The 24,399-nt window shown below is 44.2% G+C and overlaps 1 protein-coding gene across 7 annotated transcripts in view; it reads right to left on the bottom strand.

The window, feature by feature from the left end:
- The window catches only part of SNX29 (sorting nexin 29), a 229,999-nt gene that overhangs the window by 80,522 nt on the left and 125,078 nt on the right, over positions 1-24,399 (bottom strand). For all 7 annotated transcript variants that reach the window (XM_083474289.1, XM_083474291.1, XM_083474292.1 and 4 more), the window contains one exon: positions 1,105-1,245. In XM_083474289.1, coding sequence (XP_083330415.1) covers positions 1,105-1,245 — 141 coding nt within the window. The remainder of the gene's footprint in view (positions 1-1,104; positions 1,246-24,399) is intronic.

Below are 24,399 nucleotides of genomic sequence, written 5' to 3'. Positions count from 1 at the left end.
GTTGGTAGCAAGCTCATATCTGAGCTAGCTGCCAAGCCCAGACAATATTTATGAGTCATTTAGGGGTGAAGGCAAGGACATGCTTCAGACAACCCATCACTGGTATTTGCCACCATCCAATGATTTGGAAATGTTGGGGGAAGCGGGAGGTGATAAAAATTGTTCAGTGAGGAAACCCAGTTAAGTAGCATCCACAAGTCCTCTAGAGGCTAGACCAGCATTCTTCAACTTCGGGTTCCCAGCAGTGGTTGGACCACATCTCCCAGCATCCCCAGCCAGCCTAGCCAATGGTCAGGGTTGATGGGAGTTGTGGTCCAAAACAGTCTGGGGCCCCAAGGTTGAAGATCTCAACCAGAGAAACCCTATACAGTGGAACCTCGGGTTGCGAATGTGATCTGTGCGGGAGGCACATTCACTACCCGCAGCGTTTGCAACCCGCAGCAACACGTCTGCGCACATGCATGACGTGATTCGGCACTTCTGTGCATGCGCGAAGTGCGATTTTAGCGCTTCTGCGCAGGCGCGAGAGCCAAAACCCGGAAGGAACCCATTCCGGTACTTCCGGGTTTGGAGCAGTCCATAACCCGAAACCGAGCAACCCACAGCGTTCGCAACCCGAGGTGTGACTGTACTCAGTACTAACCTATGAGTCCACATATCTAAACCCTTTATACACAGTCACCTTGCCTCTACTTCCCCCCAGTCTCACAGCTGCTTCCTTCCTGGGGCAGAATCCAGCCAGCCTCTCCTGGAGCTTCATGTCCTCTAATTTACCAATGTTGGTTATAGTGCTGAATATATATTAGGTGCTTCATTTCCTTCTTCATTCCTCTTCCTCCCTAACCTCCCTCCAAACTCACATGCAGTGTGACCATGTGATATTTCCAATTCTTATCTGGCAAAACTTTTTTTAAAAAAAACTCAGATAATTCCTTGACCCATTTGGGCAAGCATGTATTCCTTTGCTCATTGTCTCAAAGCTTTGTTGGACATAAAGGCATTTGTGCATTTCCTAAAGCTACGATTAATAGTAAATAATAAATGCCCTGCTTTGCAATGTATTTTGCATCTCAAGGCATCCACGTCGTTTTCATTTGCACTTACCTTGTTCCCAATGGCCTTTTTCGGGGGAAAGTTAAAACTTCTCACTTGGTGGTATTTTGCCTGCAACTTGTGATGAAGGACTCTGAACTCCGTGTATCTTCGATAGACATTCCACTCATCGTCTTTTATCCTTATATATACCTGTCGGAAGTAGATTGTGAAATAAATCCATTTTAAATCGAAGGTATAGCCATGCAGAATGTCAGAAGAGCCCTGATGGGTCAGACTAGAAGTCCATCGGGCCCAGGACCCTGTTTTCCCACATTGGCTTTTGGGAAGAGGCAAGAACAAAAGTCCTCTTCCTACATTTGCTCAAAGGGACGTAGGTGGCGCTGTGGGTTAAACCACAGAGCCTAGGGCTTGCCGATCAGAAGGTCGGTGGTTCGAATCCCCGCAATGGGGTGAGCTCCCATTGCTCGGTCCCTGCTCCTGCCAACCTAGCAGTTCGAAAGCACGAAGTGCAAGTAGATAAATAGGTACTGCTCCGGCGGGAAGGTAAACGGCGTTTCCGTGCGCTGCTCTGGTTCGCCAGAAGTGGCTTAGTCATGCTGGCCACATGACCCGGAAGCTGTACGCCGGCTCCCGCGGCCAATAAAGCGAGATGAGCGCCGCAACCCCAATGTTAGGTGCGACTGGACCTAACAGTCAGGGGTCCCTTTACCTTTACCTTTGCTCCCTGTCAGCTGTCACTCATGAGACACTCTGCCTCCAAACCTGAACATAAGTTACTGCCAACAATGAAAGCAAGTACAGCACTTCTAGCAACAACACATCGTCATAAGATGCTCTTAGAATCGTATAACTGTAGAGTTGGAAGGGACCACGGGGGTCATCCACTCCACCCCCCTGCAATGCATGGATGTGGGGCTTGAACCCACAACCCTGAGATTAAGCGTCTCGTGCTCTACAAGCTGAGCTATCCCAGCAGGATACTTGAGTATATTACTGTTAGAAAGCAAGCCTGCTGCGTCAGGCTAAAAGTCTATCTAGTCCAGCATCCTGTTCTTCCAGTGGCCAACCGATGCCTCTGGGCAGCAGTGGAGGAAGCTGCTCGGGCGCCTGAGGCAGGGCACCCAGGGGTGGGGCGAGTCACCCATAGGGGCGGGCACACCATGGGGCCTCCAGAGTCTGCCTGCCTCCTCCCACTCAGCCGCCCTACAGCTGGGGGGGGGGGAGGCAGCAGGTGGACCATTTGGACAGTGTGGAGCCTGTGTGCACCCAGTTCACCAGGAGAGATGCGTGGCTCGGGTGCGCCCCTCAGTAGTGACACCCGGGGCACCCCGCACCCACAGCACCCCCTTCCTCTGCCCTTGCCTCTGGGGAGCTTGAAAGCAGGAACTGAGCACAATGTGCAAATGTGCCTTCTGAATTTGTAACTCATGACTGATTCTTCCCCCCTTTACCCATGCCTCCAGTTCCCTTCCTGTCACTTCCCACGTGTCGTATATGAGACTGTATGCTCCTTGGGGCATAAACCTTCCTCTTGTAGTAGATAGGTAGCCGTGTTGGTCTGCCATAGTCAAAATAAAAAATTCCTTCCAGTAGCACCTTAAAGACCAACTAAGTTAGTTCTTGGTATGAGCTTTCGTGTGCATGCACACTTATCTGAAGAAGTGTGCATGCACACGAAAGCTCATACCAAGAACTAACTTAGTTGGTCTTTAAGGTGCTACTGGAAGGAATTTTTTATTCTTCCTCTTGTACTATGCAAAGCACCATATATACCAATGACACAATCATCATAGGATTCCTCAACAGACCTCTCAAATGGACTAGAGAAGCAACTTTGCACCCAACCTAGGAGAGGAGGGGGAGTTGTCACAGAGCCAAGAGCAATGAGTCATATTGTTATTATTTATTATATTATATTATTTATTATTTATTATTTATTAAATTGGTATACTGCCCTATACCCGTAGAACTCAGGGTGGTTCACAACATAAAATCACAATAATACAACAACCGAAAATACATAATCATAAAAAACCGATAATCCTCCCTGTACCAGTCGACTTCCATCTCGGTCCCATTCCAACAGTGGGACCATCACTCAATGCTAGGGCACTGGCTTTGGATGCAGAAAGTCTAAGGTTCAAACCTTGTCATCTTTAGTTAGAAGAATCAGGTACAAGATGATGGGAACAATTCCTCCTTGAAAGCTTGAAGAGCTTTCATAGAAGACACAATTGGGACACAGAAGGGATGGGCTTTGGTGCCCTCTCTACGCTGTTGGACTCCAACCCCCATCAGTCCCAGGTATTATGGCCAATGGCCAGGCATGATGGGAGTTGTAGTCCAGCAACACCACTTTAGCTACCCCTGAACTAGAGGCACCCAGTAGAAGTCAGCTTTCTATGCAGAACTTACTATGGGATTTCCTTCTTTGGTTTATTATTTTGTGCTTCTGAAGGCAGCTTCCTACATGTATACAGATGGCGAATCCACATAGCCATTCGGCAGGTGCTCATTTATGAATACAGGCTCTTGCTGCTCAGGCTACAGCCTCTTACGAGCTTCCTTAATAACTTTGATTCAGCTTCATTAACTCCCCGGAAGCCATGCAAACTCCTTGTTTACCTTGCTGTTTGGCCATTGGTAACGAAAAACAAAACAAACCCTCCAGTAAGATATTTATTTAAGGATCCTTGTTGTGATTTCAGAATTTATTACTTTTTTCCCCTAAATACCCCTACGAGAAACAGCAGAACGAAGCATCTTAGCATGGCCTACTTTACTACTGATCCATTAAGGCATTATTTTCAAATTGACTCTCAGGAGGGTTCATCTGCCTTCCCTTCCAGCCAAATCATTCCTACTTTCAATGTGAGCAGCCATGGAGGCTTCTCTGGCGATGAAAGTGACAAAGCACAGGATACAAGGAAGCTCCGGGGAACAAATCCCTGATATTCTGAAGGTAATTCAATGTATTGGGTCAAGTGCTTCTCAACCGCAGGAAGCAATCAATCAACTGCAGCTAGTAGTTGATGGGACTCGAGTACATCAGCAGGAGAAGAGGTTTACAAGTGGGAACCTGTAAGAAAATGTTGCAGCACAGTTCCAGCACTGCTCCTGTTTGGGCCAACGGGGGAGAGCTATGTAGGGGATGTTTAGAGTGGGAGGAGGGAGGAATCAGAGACGAAGGAGAGAAAATGAAAGAACAACCCCCCCCCCCCCCGTCCGCACGCTTCTGAAATCTACCTTGGTTCTGAAACATTCAAACACCAAGGCACGGCTTCTGGTTGGCGCAGGCGCCTTGGAAACAATAGCCGACAGCCACATCGGATGTTCAACTTCTGATAAACATTCGAAAACTGGAACACTTACTTCCGGGTTTTCAGCGTTCGAATTGTTTGAGTACCAAGGCGTTCAAGAACCAAAGTTCCACTATACAGTGGTGCCCCGCAAGACGAATGCCTCGCAAGACAAAAAACTCGCTAGACGAAAGGGTTTTTCGTTTTTGCGTTGCTTCGCTAGACGAATTTCCCTGTGGGCTTGCTTCGCAAGACGAAAACGTCTTGCGCTTTTTTTGTAAAGCCGCTTGAAGAGGCGCAGTTGTGACGGACCGTGCTTCGCAAGACGAAAAACATCGCAAGACGAAAAGACTCGCGGAACGAATTATTTTCATCTTGCGAGGCACCACTGTACTTCGGTGTGCTAAGTAATAAATACATGACTCCTGTTTGAAGCTGGTTGCATGGATACTATAACCTGTTAGCTGCTCAAGCTCAAGCTCAATTCCTTCCCTCTTCTTCATTGTCCTCTTTTCAGCTGATAACTTCAGCAAGTCCTTTAATTTTGCTAGGTGTCATGGACTGGCTGGGGGCAGAGGAGTGCTGGGAGGCACCAGCTGGGGAACCCCACAGGGGAAGAGTCAGGGGATTGGTGGTGGAATGAAGATGAGAGGTCAGAGGAAGAGGAAGGAGAAGACTTGGGGGGGGGAGGTGTGAGAAGCAGAAGAGGTAACAGGGTTTAGTGAGCAGGAAGAGGCTGTGGCAGAGAGCAGTTCAGACTCCAGGCTGAAGCAGAGGCTGGAGAGGAGAATGGTCAAGACTCAGGAGGCCCAGTTGAGACAGGCTGCTGAAGAATCCAGGGAGTCTCTCCCTCATGCTGCCACCAGCTCCCCTCCCCCCCAATCTCCTAGAAAATGCAGAGAAATGAAGAGAGGACAGTTTGGTGGTGTGCAGATGCAGCTTGTGACTGCTGGGCAAAGACCTGGAGAGGAGGAGGCCTTAAGAGAGCGGTGGGAAGGCAGGGACATTCAGTCCTCGCATTGGCTTCATCGGGGGAAGACCTACCAGGAAGAGTTGCTGGCATCACTAAGCCTGCGCTGACTTGGTTTCTTTGCTGACCTATGCTTGACTCCAGCTCCTGTCACTGAGCTTCTGGCTCCTTTAGACCCTTTTCTCTCCCTGCTCTTCCCTCGGGGCTAACTTCTGAGCCAAACCAGTGCAAGCCAGAGAAAGGCTGCTCATCTTCAGATGATGGCACCCAAAGTTACAGTATGAAAAGTTTTTATGAGACTGAAGCATGCCCTTACACTCTTTCAGGAATTGGCAGCATGGTGCCCATGGGCACACACATGCCCCAGGAGATTTTCCCTGGTGCCCACGGGATCCTCTCACACCACTGAAATTAGGCTTGAAAGAAGTATTTTGTAGTAACAAAACAAGTGTCGGCAGGTGCTGGATTGGGGTGTTTGTACATGTGCTATCCACGACAGTTGCTCCAGTTTGCAAATGTCCCCATGGGCACAAAAAGGTTAGTAACCTCTGTGTTCTTTGATAGAACAAATGCTCCGTCAGTGCAGGAAGAGCTCACACTGCTTTCTTTCTATGTGGTGCTAAAGAAGAATATGAAAGGGGCTGGAGAAATAATACAGTATTTCATGCCCCCCACCCCTTTGGATAAATGCTTAACCCTTCAGTTAATCAAGCTGCATATTTATTAAAGCATTCCAGGTTTTGCTGATAGATTAGCCTGCAATCCTAAACATTTTACTAGGAAATAAGCCCCAATGAATGCAGTGGGATTTATTTCTGAGTAACCATGTCACAGTCAAATCACATAACATGCTAAACCATGGTTTGCGCCAACTGTAGTTCAGAACCTAAACCACACTTTGACCTTCCAAAGATGAGCACCACCATAGGAGGCAATAATTGATGCAAGGTCTGGGGGAACATAAAGGTTTTAGCCTGGCACCTAAAAACTGACAGAGGTGGCGCCATGCACATCTCCCTAAGAAGAACATTCCACTTGAAAAGGCCTGTTCTCAAGTGGCTATCCTCCATACCCCCCACAGGTGGGGACACAGAGAAAGGCGTCTGATGAAGACCACAAGGTCCAGGGTGGTTCATAAAGGGAGAGCATTCATATTCTAAAAAATGAGATTCGGCAACATGTGATGACTCACAATCTAGTTTTAAGAAAATTAAATAACCAATTGAACCAAACTATGGTTAAGCTTCCTTATCTACAGTTTGGCACAATGCTGGAATTGAGCTATATACTGATGGGAAAGTTCTGGAGACACAAAAATTAGAGACGGGGTTAATCAAATAAGAAATATTATAATTTGCTTCAAATTGCTGGTGATTTGTTTTTCCAGAGGGAATGCAGGTGTTCTGAAAATGATCATTTCAAGATATTAAACACACCCAAACTTCTAGCTCTGACAGCTTAAATTTCCAATTCCTGAAATGCAGCTGTGACTATAAATTCTGTGCCATTTATTTTGTAGCAAAATATAAGGCTGAATCTCTTCTGCACATCAAAATTCCTTTTCTCCTTTGAAATTAAGTGTTGGTGGTGGGGTGCTGTGTTGTGTATTATTGAAGGTTATGCAGTTTAACTGGAAGATTATAAACTTCCTGGTGCGTGTGGGTGTTGTGCTGTCACCGGCATCCATCTGTCTTGGGAGACAATGGAAGAGTAAAGTCATACCACTGGAGAGTTACAGTGCATGTGGGTGAGTGGGTAACATCTAGAACATCTGATAATACTGAACCCCGCCACACCATAGTTTTGAAAGCTCTTGAACTCTAACTAAGCCACTAATTTGTATGCCCCCCTTTCCCCAGTCAGCAGTCACTGGCTGTAAGAATGCCCTCGGGGAGAACTCCAATATGGCAGGATTGCAAGTCCTTAAAACTGGAAGCAAACGCAGAAGAGGACACCCCAACTGGAAAGATGTCAGTGGCAAGGAAAATAAAATGCATTCATAACTTAATAAGCAGGGGAAATCAGCCCTGAGAGCTCACTGGAAGGACAGATCCTGAAGCTGAGGCTCCAATACTCTGGCCACCTCATGAGAAAAGAAGAGTCCCTGGAAAAGACCCTGATGCTGGGAAAGATGGAGGGCACAAGGAGAAGGGGACGACAGAGGACGAGATGGTTGGACAGTGTTCTCGAAGCTACCAACATGAGTTTGACCAAACTGTGGGAGGCAGTGGAAGACAGGAGTGCCTGGCATGCTCTGGTCCATGGGGTCACGAAGAGTCGGACACGACTAAACAACAACAACAAAGCAGTTCCCTATGTGTGTTGAGGCTATCGACTGTGGAATTATCCAGGAGTTAACAAGACAGTTCTTCTCCACCAACTGCTACTCAAGAGGCATATAGCCATCACGCCTAGTTCCAACTGATAGTCTTAGACTCCATGAATGTGTCCTACCAAATCCTGGGGTGGCCAATTCCATAAATCAATTTTGCACCATATGATACAATAATTTTCATATTTTGTCTGTCCTGAATCTCCTGTCAGTTAATTTGACAGGATGGTTTAATGCAGGGATAGGGAATTTGTGGCCTTTCATAGATTTCTTTGGACTTCAGTATCTCTGACCATTGGCCATGCTAGCTGGGGGAATTCAACAACATCAGGAGGAATGCAAGTTCCCCACCAGGTTCTAGGATTATAAGAGAGGGAGAATAAATATACAAACTCTATCTCCTTCTTCCACATCGGGGTAGACAATGTGGTCCTCCTCCAATGTTGCTGGACTACAGCTCAGTCCAATCAGTCCTAGCAAACATGGTCAATGGTCAGAGATGATAGGACTTCTAGTCCAACAACATCTGGACAACACTATTTTGGCTAGCCAGGTGTGGAGAAAATTTGGCCCATTACCTCCAGCATCATGGCCAATGGGCAGGGATAATGGGGGTTGTAGTTCAGCAACATCTGGCGGGCTAAAATGATCCTCACACCTGCTCCACACCATCTTTTCTCCTAGGGAAGGTGTTTCACTACAATGATCATCACAGTTGTCTTTTTCAGCTGCACAATATCCTACAATATTTTCCAAGTGAGCCAAATATGAAACTTACTGAAACATTTTAGTTTGTGCCTACCACTTCCCGTTGAGATAATGAAGATTTAAATACGGATGCCAATGCAGAAAAATGTAACGTGTCCCCTGATATTTAATTATATACCTTTTAAAGAAAATCACTTTGGTGTGAGGTCCTGGTGTAAGTTCCTCTGATAAATTTAGTTCTTAAATCATATTTTTTCTTTCTTTTTTTTTCAAGTAAAAGAAGACCAGGTAAACCCATTAGCAACTTAGAGGAGAAATGAATAAACGTTTCAGCCATCTTTTAAAAATTAAATTACAGTGTATTGGGATCCTTAATTACTTAACAACAGGTTACAGCTTAATATGCAACACTGAACTACATGATTCACCAACACTATGATTTTCTCTGTAGTGGAGTACAGGAAAAAAAATTGGTTTTGTATTAAAACCTTGATTAGGAAATGGGGAAATGACATATTAGGTATTATAAGCAGATAAAACAAAGGAGAAATAATGATATTTGTAGGAAAGACACAAAAGAGAAGAAGGTTTAAAATTATGTAGTTAAAGGTTTTTGCCTCTATGTTCATCACTAATGCAGATTTCAAAACCAGAGCAGAGGTAATAGTTGGACTACCACTGGGAAGACCAAGGATCAAATCTCTATTCACTGGGTGATCTTGGGCCAACCACTATCTCTCAGCCTAACCTACCTCTCAGGGCTGCTCTGAGGATAAGAGAGGAGAACCACCTTGTGCAATGGTGTGAGCCAAACTCAACTTTTTCTATGGTTCATTTCTGTAGATCATGACACAAGAAAAAGCTGGCATAATGTGATATAAAAGGAGATCCCCAATATGACCTATATTGACCCTGGTACAAGTCCCTATCTTAAAATGTCTCCTGAAAGGCATGAATAAATATTCTCACGTCCTAATACTTAATGTGAAGAATCTAGCTACCCGCAAAAATTAATTAGCACCTTCTTCAAAAGCCCTGGGTTCCATATAGGCAAAAGTAAGATAAACTCAGGAAAGAGGGTTTATCTGAAGCTGAAGGCCCAAGTCTGGGAAACACTGATCTAGGCCAGTTCTGTCTACTTGGACTGGCAGTAGCTCTCCAGGTTCTCAAGCACAGCTCTTCCCTGTCACCTAGCACCTGGTCACCTACCACCATCTTCAAAGTGGAGATACCAGCAGAGATTGAACCCAGACTTCTGTCATACCAAGGCATGTTCTTCACCAATGAACTGTGGTCCCCAACCCCGCAGAAGCCCCAAACCAGTTCCTTAAGCACAAGACTGAACATGTTTAGGAAACTGGGTTTTGAAGAGGTCCAAAGTGATTCTATTTTCTCCACAACCGCCATAGCAACTAGAAACTTACAATCGCTTATTCCCAACTCCCCAAACAAAAGCCAAGATTCTCGGGATTTTAACAAATGTTTCAGACATCCAATTATAGAAGCTTTAAATGCTACAGTTATGCTACTGTTAAACAGGCTATTTTAATTGCCAGTGTTCCACGGTATCCCACAGAAAAGCCAATTTCCTCGGGCATCAGAGCCAAATGCCACATAGGAGCAGAGAATGCCTAGCAATACAGTTGTGTTGAGAAATCAACAGCATGATGGCAAGAAGGGGAATACAGGGCACTAATGTCAGGGCCAGAAACCATAGAACTGTGTAGAGTTGTAAGGGACCCTGAGGAACATCTAGTCCAGCCTTTCTCAACCTGTGGGTCCCCAGATGTTGTTGAACTACAACTCCCATCACCCCTAGCTAGCAAGGCCAGAGCTCAGGGATGATGGGAGGTGTAGTCCAACAACATCTGGGGACTCACAGGTTGAGAACCGCTGATCTAGACCAATGCCCTGCAATGCAGGAATGCGGAGCTGTTCCATAAGTGGATCAAACCTGCAACCTTGGCGTTAATCCGTATTATGCTCTAACCAACTGAGCCATCCCATGGCTGAGTACTTACTGTCTGTGTGCCTAAAGATTTCCCAGTATCTCGGCCCCCACAAAGAGAACATGTTGGGAGTCATTCTGCACAGAAGCAGTAAAGATGTTTGTACCTTTAAGAACAGTTTCTGTAAGCTCTGGGCTGATTGGGTACAGCTGGCCATGACTACAAAAGGAGAAAAGCTGCAGTTTGAACTCTGCCTGCAGGAAAAACACCCACAAGCTTTGCTGTTTATTGTTTTGTAATAAAACCTTTATTTGGTTTGGTTTTACACTGGTCTCATGGAGTCACAGTCTCTGTCATCTGCCACCAGTGGAAAATCCCCCTCTAACAGAACAGTCATTCATGGAGGGTAGTGACAGGAAACTCCCTCAGCTCAGTTCATAAATTACAAGGTTTTTCTTCAGACAACTCTCACAAAAAGAAATACTTAAGTTTCTCTCCTTGCCGCACTTTTAAACTGACTCTACGTTGGGTACACTATGCTGCACACCTGATTCTTTAGGGCAACTGACCTAGTTTGAGTGTGGTGCAAAATGGGAAGGACCTTAACTTAGTGGCATAGCATCCGTTTTGCATTCAGGACTTCCCAATATTTGTCCCCGGCATCTCCAGGTAGGACTGGGAATGCCCCCTGCCTGAAATCCTGGAGGGATGTTGCCTGTCAGTGCAGACAATGCTGAACTAGATGAAAAAATGGACTGACTCAGTATAAGGCAACTTGCCACGTTCTTCCATTCCAAAAGCTGGACCGAGCAGCATCTCAAGCTGCACACCTGATTCTTTAGGGCAAGGTGTAACCAACCTTCCGTCCTCTGGATGCTGGTAGACTACAACTCCCATCATCCCTGGCCCGCGGCAATGCTCGCTAGGGGCAACTGGGAGTTGTAGTCCCACAAGCTCTGGAGAGCCACAGGTTAGCCACCCCTACTTTAGTGGGGGAGTGTAACCTTGTCCAGAAAAGGCTGGTCATATTCTTCTCGGTGGCAGCTAGACTGGTGACTGGGAGCGGCCGCTGAGACCATATAACACCGGTCTTGAAAGACCTACATTGGCGCCCAGTACGTTTCCGATCAGAATTCAAAGTGTTGGTGCTGACCTTTAAAGCCCTAAATGGCCTCGGTCCAGTACATCTGAAGGAGCGTCTCCACCCCCATCGTTCTACCCGGACACTGAGGTCCAGCTCCAAGGGCCTTCTGGCGGTTCCCTCACTGCGAGAAGCCAAGTTACAGGGAACCAGGTAGAGGGCCTTCTCGGTAGTGGCACCCGCCCTGTGGAACGCCCTCCCACCAGATGTCAAAGAGAACAACAACTACCAGACTTTTAGAAGACATCTGAAGGCAGCCCTGTTTAGGGAAGCTTTTAATGTTTGATGTATTACAGTATTTTAATATTTTTTTTGGAAGGCGCCCTGAGTGGCTGGGGAAGCCCAGCCAGATGGGCGGGGTATAAATAATAAATTATTATCATTATCATTATCATTATCATTATTATTATTATTATTACTAAGTCACCCACTGGATGGAGCTTCAGTGAGTTGGCCCTTGTCCAGTTGACTGTCATATCACAACTTCAGGTCGCCTATATACCCAGCTAAAACCACCCATAAACTCCTAGGAATATAAGTGATTGAGGACAAGTAACTCATCCACTTAGATCCCCACACCCCCGCCTGCAAGAATTAATATTATATGCCCCACTTTTCTCACGAAACTGCTATTTTAATGCATCTGTCATGAGGTTTGCCGATTTGAAACTCCTGGCTCTTTCCTATGGCTGCCTGCAATGGCCCTCAGAAGCCTCACTCCCTCTGGCAGTTTTCCCCCCTGGGGTTTTCAAGGCTTCGTGATTGAATATAGCCCAAGGGGTAGTTCCAGCTACACTGGGGGAAAGGCACAGTGCCATGGTTACTCGTATTTATCGCTTCTAGCCAAAGGCTCTTGCGAAATGTACAGCATCATTAAGCGCGTGTCACGCAGAGATATGATGCAAAATATAAAATACAGACCAGAACAATAAAGTCTCATCGGCTACAGTTATCCCCTGCAGGGGTAAGAGCCTTCTTTATTCATATTTAGTTACTCATTACAGAGTTAATAGTGACCGCTGCACATATTAATAAGCAAGCCCATTCTCTGAGTCATTATCCTTATGCAGTGCCCAAGAAAGAAACATCAGCAGACCCGGTGGAACCATGAGTACGCAGGGGGAAGGGGGCCTAAAGTAAAGAAGGGGAGTCCAAAACAAACCAGTGAGGACAAAATGCTGGTAGATTGTTGGGACAAAAACCTCGAAGGGAGGAGTGGTGAGGGAGATTCTAAGACGAACACCACTACTAGGTCCATCTAGTCCAGCACCCTGTTTGCCCATGGTGGCCAACATGTTATTCTTTGGGGGGAGGCAGGGGGCTGTAAAATTATATCACTTATCACTGTAGTTAATACAGTGGTACCTCGGGTTAAGAACTTACAGTGGTGCCTCGCAAGACGAAATTAATTCGTTCCGCGAGTTTTGTCGTCTTGCGTTTTTTTTTTTCGTCTTGCGAAGCACGGTGTCGGAAAAGTTTTGGAAAAGCTTCAAAAATCACCAAAGTCTTCAAAAACCTCAAAAAAGGCTACCACACCACGTGCTATGAGTTGCTCCTCAAAGTCAAGTCGCAACTGTATTAACGGTGTTAAGAAAAAGGAAACCAACTTGCAAGACGTTTCCGTCTTGCGAAGCAAGCCCATAGGGAAAATCGTCTTGCAAAGCAGCTCAAAAACAAAAAAACCCTTTCGTTTTGCGAGTTTTCCGTTTTGCGAGGCATTCGTCTTGTGAAGTACCACTGTAATTTGTTCTGGAGGTCCATTCTTAACCTGAAGCACCACTTTAGCTAATGGGGCCTCCCGCTGCCACCACACCGCCGGAGCACAATTTCTGTTCTCATCCTGAAGCAAAGTTCTTAACCTGAGGTAATATTTCTGGGTGAGCGGAGTCTGTAACCTGAAGCGTCTGTAACCCGAGGTACCACTGTACCTGATATGTAGATTATTTAGTGCTCCTTTCTCTTTCCCGATCGGGCCTCAAAAATCTATTGAAGATGTTTAGTAAACAAAAAAGCCTACATATAAATTACTCTAAGAGCAAGATTTTCCACAGACACAGCCCCAGGTATAGATGGTATTTGGATCACAGGCTACCGGGGAGAGGGAGGGGAATGTTCATTTAGATACCTGTGTGTGCTCTTTAATGAAACCCTCTCTTGGAAGCGTCATATGGAGGTAGCAGAAGTCAAAGCACAGAAAACCATAGGTCAGGCATAGGCAAACTCGGCCCTCCAGGTGTTTTGGGACTACAACTCCCATCATCCCTGACCACTGGTCCTGTTAGCTAGGGATGATGGGAGTCGTAGTCCCAAAACATCTGGAGGGCCGAGTTTGCCTATGCCTGCCATAGGTAACAAAGTGCTTACTCAAATGCTCCATGGAATTGAAATGAGGGGCTCAGATTCAAGCTACGTAAAAGCTTTGGAAACTGTGCAGAACATCCCCCCACCCCCAAGCTATACTCTGCCATCAGAAGCTCTTCTTCATATAGAATTCGAGTGGACAACAATTAAGGCAAGAGTGGACTGCACTTGGTTAAAGTACATTTCTAAAAATGCTACTATGCCTATTTAATATTTTCCTGCTCTGTACTATATGGAATTGGGTGATAACCACTCTGGAAAGCAGCTTGTCACTATGTTTTAGATTAATATTTTTCTCCTGAACTGAGCTCTGCTTTGACCTTGAATAAGTGTCAACTAAGGGAGTGTCTCTTCTGGACAGAATCTAGAAGGGAACTGCAAATAATTAGACACACCACATTTTCCTCTTGGTATCCGCTCTTGAGAACAGAACATTTTAGAGCTAGTTATCTGACCAAACTCTCATCCACTTCCTTATAAAATGCCTTTATTGAGCTGTGTTTCCAAAGTGATGCCAACTGTAGTCTTGGATGGCCGCTACAACAAGGTCTCATATACAGCAGACTTTGTATTTGTGGTCAATCTGAGGTGGAAAACATCACTCATTATCTGTTAGCCTGCCCCTTTATATAGAGACCCAAGAGATCGCTTTCTGAAACATTTGTTCACCCTGGCAGAAATGGTCTGGCTGCAAAAAAACAACAAAAAACTGGAAAAGAGAGCTAGATAAAATCACTATATATATTGTTGTGGTGATTCAGAGGTTTAGTTTAAAATCAAGCTGGTAGCCTCCCTCTTAGATCATGGGTGTTGGTTCATATTATGGATGTGAGATCTTTTATTTTTCTATTGGTACAGTTGCTGCTGGTTTGTCATGGCCTTTTGCTAGAAGAACAAACTTATATTTAAATTGAATGAATTGAAATTTCCCAGACTCCATCCTTAACATGGAAGGCATGGGGAGAGGATCCTAATTAGCCGTGTAAACTCATTTACCACTTTCTGTGAACATAGTATCATTATTCCTCCTCCTCTTCTTCCGTTTAGTCATGTCAACATCTGACCCTTTTCTGCTACATGGGGCGCATTCATCACACACTGAGTGCATCCCATCACTCACAGTGGGTATCACTTTCCTTCTGCTCCTGTTTACATGGCCAGTCTAACATCTGGCAATAGATTAAAAACCAGTTAAAACACTACGTTTAGAAATAAAAGTTTAAATAAAACAATTAATCACAAATGTCAGCCTGCGTTATTTATGGTTACAACCACATACCAAACAATTAAAACGCAGCACTTAAAAGCAACACATTTTTTAAGGAAAATCATTAATCCCATTATAATATGACATTAATTTAGGCAGTCAGTATTAGCACCGTTCAACCAGTCAATATTAGCATAGCTTTTGCAGGCCCCTGAAATCACAATTATGGGGTTTCTCGTACTTTAGAGTAGCCAGGCTGGAAATTCTAGCAAAATTCAAAACCCAAAGATCCCTGGCAGCAAATTGGATACTATCTAGTGTTAGTTCTACACTAGAGTAGACCTAGTAACAATAATGGAAATGACCAACTTAGGGGTGTTCCGATGATAATTTAGGAAAAAACTTAGCTTTGGGGGCCTTCTTTAGGGTGTAACTTGAAAGCAGACAGCCGAACTTGGGTGAAAAAACAAACTCTGCAGCCCTCCTCCCCAGTTACATAGCTATGGCCACCCAGCCAACCAAACTTTTAGCCACATCTGACATAGAGATTATTCTAAATTGATTCACTTATTAGACAACCAGTTATGGAATATGCTGGCCTTTGGAAGAAGCATCTTTTGACCTTCATCCTTCAAGTTTGCAAAAATAAAGAGTCAAGTCTGATTCCTATCAAAATGTCAGCAAATTATTCTGCTCTAAACTGGGGACATATTTGAGTTGCCTGGCGTATTTATTGAGAGAGTTTTCCCCCCTAATTATTTCAAAATGTCAGGTTAATATATGGTGCAAGGGTAGCTCCACCAAGTGTGCAATCAATTCGTTTCCGGGCTATATTCAAAGCACCAGTCTAGACCCATAAAGCTTTATGCAACTCACTGACTCAGACCCTGCAATTGTCATTGGAGACCTTCCTCCGTGTGACTCTTCCAAGGGAAGTCCAGAGTGTGGGAACGTGAGAATGGGCCTTTTCCATTTTTACCACCATCTTGCTGGTACCCATAGTCCAACTGCCATATCAGCTCAGAACCCTAATAGATAGTTGCTGTATTTCTACACCATTTTTTGTGCATGTGGCCATTTGAGCATGGTATTTTGTGCAGGCACATGCATGTACAGTGGTACCTCGGGTTACATACGCTTCAGGTTACATACGCGTCAGGTTACAGACTCCACTAACCTAGAAATAGTACCTCGGGTTAAGAACTTTGCTTCAGGATGAGAACAGAAATTGTGCTCCGGCGGCACGGCAGCAGCCATTAGCTAAAGTGGTGCTTCAGGTTAAGAACAGTTTCAGGTTAAGAACAGAGCCCCGGAACGAATTAAGTACTTAACTCGAGGTACCACTGTATCCCAGTTTTCCTTTTAAATTGTAGCTGGTCCCTGTTCCCTTTGCTGGAACTGAGACACAGAGTTGGAACAGTGAACGAAAAACAACAACAAATGCTGGAGCATTACACAAAACGGAATGGAGTAGAAGATGTTACTATAAGCCGGCATCAATTATTTGTAATTGGAATGCTATTTAGTAAGGGCCACCACATTAAAAAATATATAAAGGAGTTCTGACTCATTACAGAGGAAGAGGTGTATATCAACACCTAAAAGAAAGGCCCTGACCTTAATTATTCACTCAAACTACTCCATCCATTCAACCTTCCACCTTAATGCAATAAGGAAGGCTCCTTTTTCATAACACTGGACCCAAATAACTCATTTACGAAGTGTTTTTAATCCCCCCCCCCAAGTTGCTTAATGCTAGAAAAAACAGCTGAAAATCATCAAAGCAGAATCACAAATTCTTATAACCCGGGAGAAGTACAGCCGTGTGTGACTCAAGGCTAGCAAAGTCTTACTGAAACTAATCCCTCCTAATCCACTTTTGCGGAAGATGAGCAGGAACCAGTATACGGATATTTTTTAAAACTGTGCCTGTAAGATAGCATTTCTGGCCTACTTCATTTTCTGCACCATAACATCCAAGATGGCCAAAATCTATCATTGGCCCCTTGTATCAGTTCCGCGAGCTTTGATTTCCCTCTCGCCTCGCAGCAGGTCACAATCATTTCCACTCTTTGCCCAAACAGCAGGGCTAGCCAATTTCTAATGAGCTATTTTTTGAAGAGGCAAAAACAAAACTAGAACAAAACATACTAGCACCCATGAGGGGGGAAGCTATGGCACTAATCTGATGACAATTTACATGTAAATGACAGCGTTGTGTTTCAAAGAGCAACAAAACATGGCGCGCTGTGGATTAGAGAGAGCCATTTCCAAGTAATAAAAATACATCAATAAAAAATAAATTCATCTTCAAAATTTGGCAGTTCAACCAGCAGGGAGAATTAAAAGTCATTAAAAAGCTCCCTGGTTGCAAAATAAATAAATAAACAAATATAAATACAAACAAAAGCTCCATCATTTCTCCCACTGCTTCATCCAAACTGGAAACCCTCATTTAGGTTTTATGGACATGGCTGTGTCCTTTTTTCATTTCTCTAATATTTTGGCTCAGTGGTTTCAAACCATTAAGCAAAACAAGCCTGTCGTAAGCTGTATTCCTGCAAGAAAGCTCATTAGGGTTTCATTTTGTTTCAATAAGGCATTATCTGAGAACACACGAGATGAGCCCTAGTAAAATTTACTGTAAGACTTCAATATCCATTACAAAAAGATGCCTGTCCTTGTTAGAAGTGCAAAATCTATTTTGCTGTTCTTCAATTGTTAATCTGAAGATTTGTTTTCTAATGATCCTCCAATCCTATACAAATTTTGCTTGGGAGTTAAATAAAGTTGAAACCAGTTGCACTTATGTTCAGCAAGTTGCATATAAGGAGAAAATCAAAGCAATTTAAATAGCTAAGTATATGCAAAAGAGTTTGTTCGAACACTCCCAGATTCAGGGTGAAATCCAAAATTTATCTTAGACAGAGCCTGTTGGGCTTTGTATCAGCTGTTGGACAGCATGTTCGCAACCTGGAATAGAGCTGAGTGCATATAAATTTGTTGATTTCAGTGGATTACAGCCAATCTACAAAACAGTTCAATGCATGGCAGTGGAAGAAAAATATATATTCTTTGTGAATTTTGGTTCCATGTGGCTTTAAGTTTAAAAGTAAAAGTAGACTCAACCAAGTGCTTGTTGGACCTTCTTTGCCAACCGAGTTTGCACAGCGACTGGGGCGATGGAATAAAAACTTGCCCGCAATATCTTTGCTTACTTTTATTTTTAAATAATAATCAAACAGCTGCACCACCACCTTTCCTCAACAGTACTCAACAGCATTCCCTAACAGCATGGGTAGGCAAACTAAGGCCCAGGGGCCGGATCCGGCCCAATCGCCCTCTAAATCTGGCCGATGGATGGTCCAGGAATCAGTGTGTTTTTCCATGAGTAGAATGTGTCCTTTTATCTAAAATGCATCTCTGGGTTATCTGAAGGGCATAGGAATTCTTTCATCCCCCCCCCCAAAAAAGGGGCTATTAAAAAGCTTGCTGTCTGGCCTGGAACCTTCCCTATGAAAAGTTGGTGGGCTTCCCTTCATTGGATGGATTTAAACAACAGTCCCATCACCAGAGTTCTTTTATTCAATTACTTTTCATGCACTCTACTCTTTTTTTCAGAAAAACTGCACATGCTTAGGGGGGAGTTGTGGGAGAGAAAGAAGTTTCTGGCACCTTTACTACCTACATATAGGTAGCTAGAGGGCTGGGAGTGTGGAGAGATAAAATCTCTAGGGTCTCTAGTCAATCTGAGGTGGGAAAAAGCTCCTTTCTGACATCAAATACCAGTCGAAAGGAAAGCCTGCCCATCTAATTTGCTCTTCCTTTCCCCTCACAAAGATAACACGACACAATCCAATTAGGATTCTTCTTTTATGAAGTGATTGGAACGCCAAAAATAAATACAACAGAGCATGGCCAAATAAAGGAAGCAGATGCATCTTCTGATTTTCCCCAAAGAACACAGATTTTGACTGCAGCGGCAGAAAAAAAACCCAAGGTGAACTCTCTAAAAGCAGCACCAAAAAAAAACCAGATGCAATTTACATTTTGACACAGCTGCGAGGCTGCATTTATGAGCTCTTTGAAAACGATCTGGTTTTTTTAAAAAATAATAACAAAAAAAATCTGTAGTAATCATTTGGGACTAAGGAAGAACAAATGGAACAATGGACCGTGTCAGTTGAGATGTGAGTAGCTCTCTGTCTCCCTCTCATTACTTTGGCAGAGATACAGGATTAATTATAAAGAATAAACATTCATTTCAACAAAGCCATATTTTAACAATAGCATACAGATTGCATGCATAGCAATTTCTGAGCATTTTTTTAAAAAATGATAATAAAAGATGATTAAAAGTAATATACATGGGTAAAACAAGGCTTGGAACTGTAAGCAGAAGCGCTAGCAAAATGAGTGGCAAATGGCTTATAGTGGTGGGAGGTGTCTTTTTTTGAGGACGGACTCCAACCACAATCATACCACTCAGAGACAGCCTGGCTATGATGACACACAGTCTGATAATCTCCTGCCTGTCCGATTGTGTTGGAACTGTGATGTACATGGGGCTTCCCTTGGAGATGGCTGCCAGAAAATTATCTGTTACAGCTGGATGGATTCAGGTCACATCGATTCTGAAGGAATCACACTGGCTGCCTATTTGCTTCTGGGCCAATCACAACACGCTGATGCTTGCTTACCTATGAAGCCCTAAATGGCTTGGGATGCATATCCTTGAAGGACCATCCCTCCCTGCCTTGGTCTTAAGAGCTGTGGAGGAGAGGAGCCTCTTCTTGATAGTCCATCTTCTGATGGGTTGTGCTATGTTTCAATGGGAGAAAAAGCCTTCTTTGCGATGGGGTCCTGTTTCTGGAATGCCTTCCCCTTAGACCAGGCATAGGCAAACTTGGCCCTCCACATGTTTTAGGACCACAACTCCCATCATCCCTAGCTAACAGGACCAGTGGTCAGGGATGATGGGAGTTGTAGTCCCAAAACATCTGGAGGACCGAGTTTGCCTATGCCTGCCTCAGACGGATGCTTGGTGCAGTGGCAACATTTCTGTCATCCCCGGTGCCCACTGAAGACTTACCGGTTTGCCCAAACGTCTAAGGGTTTTAGTGTGTGTTAGCTGGTTTAAGGTGGATAGCCTGCTTTGAAGGTTTTAGCAGTTGTTTCAGTTGCGCCTGTTCTTTAAAAGGGTTTTATATTTATTGTGTTTTTCATGCAATTGTACATCTTTGTACTTTGCACACATCTTGCAATCCATTGGGATGAGGGGGGACAACTATAAATAATCTTACTATTGTTTGTTTTATTGAATATTTTGATTACGGGTCTTTATTTTAATGCTTGGGTTATTCTGGCACTATTTTTCCATTACAGCAAGCATTTGTATAGGAGAAATATATCAGAACAGGAGGATGGTGAATCTAGGCATTGGTGGCTCTGACATAACTACACTCATTGTGTGTTTAAATCAATGTAGTAACAAAATATTTGTGCCCATTTTGTTCTAAATTGACTTGAAGAGTGGGCTGGTGCTAATAACCTATTAGGAGAGGAAGCAGGTTCTACTAGAGGAGTAATCTACAATCGATCATTCTTTTGGTTTTATGCAGGAATATGCTAAAAGCGATCCATGCATCACCAAAGTACCTTTTTAAATTAAGTGTTTGCGGATCCATCCTCTGTTCTGCATACGATGAGTAAAGATCTCATACACAAGGATTTATGCTCAAAAACAGAACTAAAAGTCGGAATGGGCCCAAATGATTTGTTAACTGATTCTCCTTTTGCCTCTCCATGCATTTGATAGGGTTTTATTCTCAATCCTCCGTTATTTAATTTATATGTTAATTATGTGGTTAAAAAGCTGCAAGGGAGTTGCTTTTTTGCAGTTAGCCTCATGGACAAGAAATTAACAGTTCTATTATACACGGATGGCATCTTTCCGCTTTCCCAGAATCAAAGTGGCCTTAGGCACCTTTTGCAAAAATGCAAAACAGATGTTACTATCCACTGTAATACAACCTAAGTACAAAGATATTAGAGTTGCACTATGCCATAGCTATTATAAGAATTAGATGTAATTGTTCTTAATGGGGGGTGCTTAAGTTGAGGAGAGATTCTTTTTAGCCTCCATTTTTGTCTTTGATTTTAAAATTTTATTTATAATTGTATCAGAAAAGGAAAGGGAAAGCCTTCATTTTTCAACAAACAGTGCTGCTAGGTCAATATGCAAAGGGGACCACTATCTAACATTAGTACTGACTATAGTTATACCTCATGTTACATTTGCTTCAGGTTGAGCATTTTCAATTTGCATCCTGCGGCGATCCAGAAGTACCGGAAAGGGTTACTTCCGGGTTTCACTGCTCGCGCATGCGCAGACGTGCAAAATGACATCACGTGCATGCGCAGAAGTGGCGAATCACGACCTGTGCGTGCAAAGATGTGCAGACGCAGGTTGCGTTCTTTGCAGGTTGCGAACGGCCCTCCAGAACGGATCCCGTTCGCAACCAGAGGTACCACTGTATTATCATTTGTCACTTACCACATAAAATGTCTCAAAGAGATTTAGCAATGATAAAAAGCATACGTAATGCAACATTTAAAATACACCAAAGAGGTTAAAGAGCATTGCTGATTAAAAGCACCTGCAATAACATAAAAAGGGCACACCCTACCCAACCCAGCTAAAAGATAAACACCAATACAGGGTGGCTATGGAGTCATAGAATCATATAGTCAGAAGAGACCCTGAGGATTTTCTAGTCCAACTCTTGGAATGCAGGAATATTCATTCAGCTGTCCCATGCGGGGATCAAAGATGCAACCTTGGCATTATCAGCCCCATCCTCTAGCCAGAATCCTCTGTGTCCAGAATCATCACACCACAAGACCTCAATTAAGAGCCAAATGCCTGCGTTGAACAGGCACATCTTTTGCCTAGTGCCTAAAAGCTGATCATGATTGTGCCAGGCGCATCTCGCTGCTGATAGCATTCAGCAGTTGGGGAGCCAGCACTGAAAAAATATGTTTTAATGCTGCCACCCTCTGTACCTCCCTCATAGGAGAAGGTCCCATAGTGCCGAAAAACACTCCCCAAGCGGAAGACAGCCATCCAAATAGGACTGGAACCACTGCAAAGCAGTGCTGCCCACCCGCAACTCGGATAGCCTCTCGAGGATGCAGTGGTTGATGGTATTGAAAGCCACCAAAAGGTCAAAGAGGATTAACAGGAACACATTGTCCCTGTCTTTCTCCCAAAAGAGGTCATCATATAAGGCATGGGTAGGCAAACTAAGGCCCAGGGGCCGGATCTGGCCCAATCGCCTTCTAAATCCGGCCCACAGACAGTCCGGGAATCAGCGTGTTTTTACATGAGTAGAATGTGTCCTTCTATTTAAAATGCATCTCTGGATTATTTGTGGGGCATAGGAATTTGTTCATTTCTTTTTCTTTTTCAAAATATAGTCCGGCCCCGCACAAGGTCTGAGGGACAGAGGACCGGTCCCCTGCTGAAAAAGTTTGCTGAACCCTGATATAAGGTGACTAGGTCCAAAGCCAGGCCAAAACCCCAATTGAAAATGGGTCTAGAAAACCAGTCTCTTGCAAGAACACCTGGATCTGGTCAGTGACCACCGCTTAAGAATCTTAAAGGTAAAGGTAAAGGGACCCCTGACCATTAGGTCCAGTCATCGCCGACTCTGGGGTTGCGGCGCTCATTTCGCTTTATTGGCCAAGGGAGCCGGCATTTGTCCGCAGACAGCTTCCTGGTCATGTGGTCAGCATGACTAAGCCGCTTCTGGCGAACCAGAGCAGCACACGGAAACGCCGTTCACCTTCCCGCTGGAGAAGTACCTATTTTTCTACTTGCACTTGGACTTGCTTTCGAACTGCTAGGTGGGCAGGAGCAGGGACCAAGCAACAGGAGCTCACCCAGTCATGGGGATTCAAACCGCCGACCTTCTGATCAGCAAGTCCTAGGCTCTGTGGTTTAACCCACAGCGCCACCCGCGTCCCATAAGAACCTTAACACACCCCCCCCAAAAAAGGGAGGTTGGCAACTGGATGGTAATTACTGTACTTAAGATATTCAGAATCTAGGGGTGGTTTCTTAAACTGCAAACTTGTCAAACTGTCCTTCAAACTGGCAAGAACCAGCCACTCTTGTAAAGAGGCATGTCCCTGGCCCAGACAGCTGTCTCCTCCCTGTTGGATTTTTTCAGCCAGCAGGGACAAGTGTCCAGAGCTCAGGTAGTCACCCAAACCAGTCCAAGTGCCTTTTCCACATCCTTGATAAATACATATGCAATTGCTCATTCTGAGAACTGATATTAATGTTTGTACAATAATGTCTCTCTGGTTCCTACATTCAAATATGTAGATTTAAGCCAGCCACTGCGCTGATCAGATAAACTTGCATCCAGACTGGTGGTTACTCTCTTTCCAACAATAGCATTTTGGGTTGTAAAAGAATTTTGTAAAAAGAAAAAAGAAAAGGACTACCATACTCATACAGCTCTACTGCTGCAATTACTGTGTAAACAAACATCCCTCGAATCATCTTTCTGACAGGGTTTATATTCCCGATTATTTATCAATGTTTGATATGCCAACAGCTGCCCACCGTAGGGGACTATTAGATTTACTGTGGCGTCTGCGAAAGAGATTTGTGGAGGAGGTAAAAACCTGAGTCAGAAGCAAATGGGACAGACGAGAATCACAGACGTGTCCACAAGAATCATTTTGTTGCTGCAGGAACACAAATAGGTTGCTAGTAACTATCACCATCTAGAGGTTAGAGACAAATAAAACTTAGCCATTCCTTCCCCCCCAAAATTCACATAGCTTTTCTGTGGGGTGCCAAAGCTCTAACACAAACCCCACAAACACTGTCAATTCCAGGGTGGGTAGAGGGGTGAAAAATAGGGCAGGCAGCTTAGAAACACACAGAGAGGGAGAGGTTTCGTTGCACTTAACTGCTTTATTTGATTGTGGTTACTACATTTACCATTTTTACCTATCTGAAAAGTGGAGCTGCTGCTTAAGCCTAAAGGTTATAATTGGGGGGGGGGGGGAATAAACAAAACAATTGTTCACATTACATTGTGTGTTTTGATGCCTTTGTTGTCTTCCCATTATACTTTAGAAGAGCAGCTTGTAAAATTCTGAAAGGCGAAAAATATATATGCTGAGGCCCTTGTGAATGAATTGTGAATTGAATTAGAACAGAACGACTTCCTTTTTTTTGGAGGGGGCGAAATTGGAACTGAAATTGATTCCTTATTTGGGGGAGGGGATGAGATGAACTGGAACTGGAAACAATTCCCTTTTAAAGTGAACTTTCCAAACGCTGATTCATGGGCCT

The sequence above is a fragment of the Podarcis liolepis genome, assembly GCF_965112155.1.
Source record: "Podarcis liolepis genome assembly, chromosome: 14".
Classification (NCBI taxonomy): Eukaryota; Metazoa; Chordata; class Lepidosauria; order Squamata; family Lacertidae; genus Podarcis; species Podarcis liolepis.
Note: the sequence above shows the minus strand (reverse complement) of the source record. Positions and strands in the feature narration are given on the sequence as shown.